The following is a 3,335-nucleotide window of genomic DNA, read 5'->3' as shown; positions in this document are numbered from 1 at the left end:
TGAGTGAGGTCGAGTATCCTATCATGTTTTTTGGCTTGACCTTCAGAAAACTAATTTTTCATATCCCTTATTCAGTTTGCTTTTTTCCTTTTGCTTTGCAAGAGCTATTGACACATTAAAGAAATTATTCCTTTGTCCATCATATGCTGCAAAAATTGACTATGCCACTCCAACAGCAAAACATTCATATTTGTTTTCTACTAATACTTTTATATTTTTAAATATGAAAGATTATGTTTAGATCTTTGATCCATCTGGGATTTACTCTGGGGTGTAAAGAATAAGGAAGGGATCTACTTTAAAAAATAAATTTAGCTTTAAAATACAATGAGTATACATTTCTGGATACAACTATACAATTTACTGGCTGGGCACGGTGGCTCACACCTATAATCCCAGCACTTTGGGAGGCCGAGGTGGATGGATCACGAGGTCAGGAAATCAAGACCATCCTGGCTAACATGGTGAAACCCCGTCTCTACTAAAAACAAACAAAAAAATCAGCGTGGTGGCGGGCACCTGTAGTCCCAGCTACTTGGGAGGCTGAGGCAGGAGAATGGCATGAACCTGGGAGGCGGAGCTTGCAGTGAGCCAAGATTGTGTCACTGCACTCCAGCCTGGGTGAAGAGCAAGACTCTGTCCCAAAAAAAAAAATTAAATAAATATATACAATTATATAATTTACTGTTGTTTTAACTTTCTCTTAGAATATTCATACTCTGAAAAATAAAATCAAACAAAGCTCACCTGCTTTATAATATGCAATTTTCTAAGCACACTTGACATATATGTAAATATGTGTCAGAGCATATACATATATATGCAGTATTTTCCAAATTCTCTGGAATGTTATATTAAAATCTGATGTTACTATCAATATTAAAATATTTTTCCAGAAAGTTTCTATTTCATTTTCTCAATGTCGTCTCGCTTTCTTGGATCTTGATTTCTTTTTTGTTACACTATATTTTTTCTCGAAAAGTTTCTTCTCAACTAAGCTCACTTCTTCATGGAGAAGGGAAGTCTTTATTCTGAGCAGGAAGGAGAAGAGATTTAGTATAAACTGATAACTCAGAGAATAATTTGATTCTTCATAGGTTGTCACGTGTGTACAATAGCTAGAAGGGAAAAAGAAAAAAGAATTTCTCTTTAGATGGTAACCAAGAAAGGCACACACTAACCCCTGAACATATCCCCAAATAACTTAGCAAATATATATGGTTAGGCTTAAAACAGGACCCTGAGCTGGAAGGAAACCTAGAAGAATTTGGTAACTCCTTAACTGCACAAAGGAAAACATGTTCACACTGTCCATGGCCACCACACAAGGGCCACAGGTGGTGCCAGGAGCTGGTCCTTCAACTCTCTGCTCAAAGTTTCTTCACTCAAGACGGGGCACCACTCCACCTTCTTACCATGGTCAAGGCAAACAAAAGCACACAGGGAGAGATTCTGAACATATTTCTAAAACAAACTAAAGAAAACAAATAATCCCCGACTTCCACCCAACATAAGACACTAGACTTTATAACGTAGCTTGCAATACTATATGTACTGTGAGAGAAGAGTTTACCAAGCAATTTCCCTTATTTTAAAATAGTAAAGCCTTCTGTTCCAAGATGGCCAAATAGGAAAAGCTATGGTCTGCAGCTCCCAGCATGATCGATGCAGAAGACAGGTGATTTCTGCATTTCCAACTGAGGTACCTAGTTCATCTCATTGGGACTGGTTGGACAGTGGGTGCAGCCCACCGAGGGCAAGCCAAATCAGGGTGGGGCATCGTCTCACCTGAGAAGGGATTTCCTTTTCCTAGCCAAGGGAAGCTGTGACAGACTACACCTGGAAAATAAGGACACTCCCGCCCAAATACTGCGCTTTTCCAACAGTCTTATCAAACAGCACACCAGGAGATTATATCCTGAGCCTGGCTCAGCTGGTCCCTCGCCCATGGAGCCTTGCTCATTGCTAGTGCAGCAGTCTGAGATCAACCTGTGAGGCAGCAGCCTGGCAGCGGGAGGGGCATCCGCTATTGCTGAGGCTTAAGTAGGTAAACAAAGCAGCTAGGAAGCTTGAACTGGGCAGAGCCCACCGCAGCTCAGCAAGGCCTGCTGCCTCTGTAAACTCCACCTCTGGGGGCAGCGCATAGCTGAACAAAAGACAGCAGAAACTTCTGCAGACTTAAATGTCCCTGTCTGACAGCTCTGAAGAAAGCAGTGGTTCTCCCAGCATGGCATTTGAGCTCTGAGGACAGACAGACTGCCTCCTCAAGTGGGTCCCTGACCCCCATGTAGCCTAACTGTGAGACACCTCCCAGCAGGGGCCAACCAACACCTCATACAGGTGGGTGCCCCTCTGGGACAAAGCTTCCAGAGGAAGGATCAGGCAGCAGTATTTGCTGTTCTGCAGCCTCCGCTGGTGATACCCAGGCAAACAGGGTCTGAAGTGGACCTCCAGCAAACTCCACCAGACCTGCAGCGGAGGGACTTGACTGTTAGAAGGAACACTAACAGAAAGGAATAGCATCAACATCAACAAAAAGGACATCCACACCAAAACCCCATCTGTAGGTCACCATCATCAAAGACCAAAGGTAGATAAAACCACAAAGATGGGGAGAAACCAGAGCAGAAAAGCTGAAAATTCTAAAAACCAGAGCACCTCCTCTCCTTCAAAGCATTGCAGCTCCTCGCCAGCAACGGAACAAAGCTGGACGGAGAATGACTTTGACGAGCTGACAGAAGTAGGCTTCAGAAGGTCAGTAATAACAAACTTCTCAGAGCTAAAGGAGGAAGTTCGAACCCATCGCAAGGAAGCTAAAAACCTTGGAAAAAGATTAGACAAATGGCTAACTAGAATAAACAGTGCAGAGAAGACCTTAAAAGACCTGATGGAGCTGAAAACCACGGCACGAGAACTACGTGATGCATGCACAAGCTTCAGTAGCCGATTCGATCAAGTGGAAGAAAGAGTATCAGTGATTGAAGATCAAATTAATGAAATAAAGTGAGAAGAGAAGTTTAGAGAAAAAAGAGTAAAAAGAAACAAACAAAGCCTCCAAGAAACATGGGACGATGTGAACAGACCAAATCTACGTCTGATTAGTGTACCTGAAAGTGACAGGGAGAATTCAGGAAATACAGAGAACACCGCTCCTTGAGAAGAGCAACCCCAAGACACATAATTGTCAGATTCACCAAGGCTGAAATGAAGGAAAAAACGTTAAGGGCAGCCAGAGAGAAAGGTCAGGTTACCCAAAAAGGGAAGCCCATCAGACTAACAGTGAATCTCTCGGCAGAAACTCTACAAGCCAGAAAAGAGTGGGGGCCAATATTCAA

The 3,335-nt window shown here is 42.9% G+C and overlaps 1 protein-coding gene across 2 annotated transcripts in view; it reads right to left on the bottom strand.

Moving 5' to 3' along the window:
* Nucleotides 1-667: 667 nt before the first annotated feature.
* The window catches only part of TAF1B (TATA-box binding protein associated factor, RNA polymerase I subunit B), an 82,441-nt gene continuing 79,773 nt past the window's right edge, over nt 668-3,335 (bottom strand). For both annotated transcript variants that reach the window (XM_017853674.1, XM_017853679.1), the window contains exon 15: nt 668-1,118. In XM_017853674.1, coding sequence (XP_017709163.1) covers nt 917-1,118 — 202 coding nt within the window. In that variant the 3' untranslated portion in view covers nt 668-916. The remainder of the gene's footprint in view (nt 1,119-3,335) is intronic.

This window comes from Rhinopithecus bieti, unplaced genomic scaffold (genome assembly GCF_001698545.2).
Source record: "Rhinopithecus bieti isolate Rb0 unplaced genomic scaffold, ASM169854v2 scaffold_1530, whole genome shotgun sequence".
NCBI lineage: Eukaryota > Metazoa > Chordata > Mammalia > Primates > Cercopithecidae > Rhinopithecus > Rhinopithecus bieti.
Note: the sequence above shows the minus strand (reverse complement) of the source record. Positions and strands in the feature narration are given on the sequence as shown.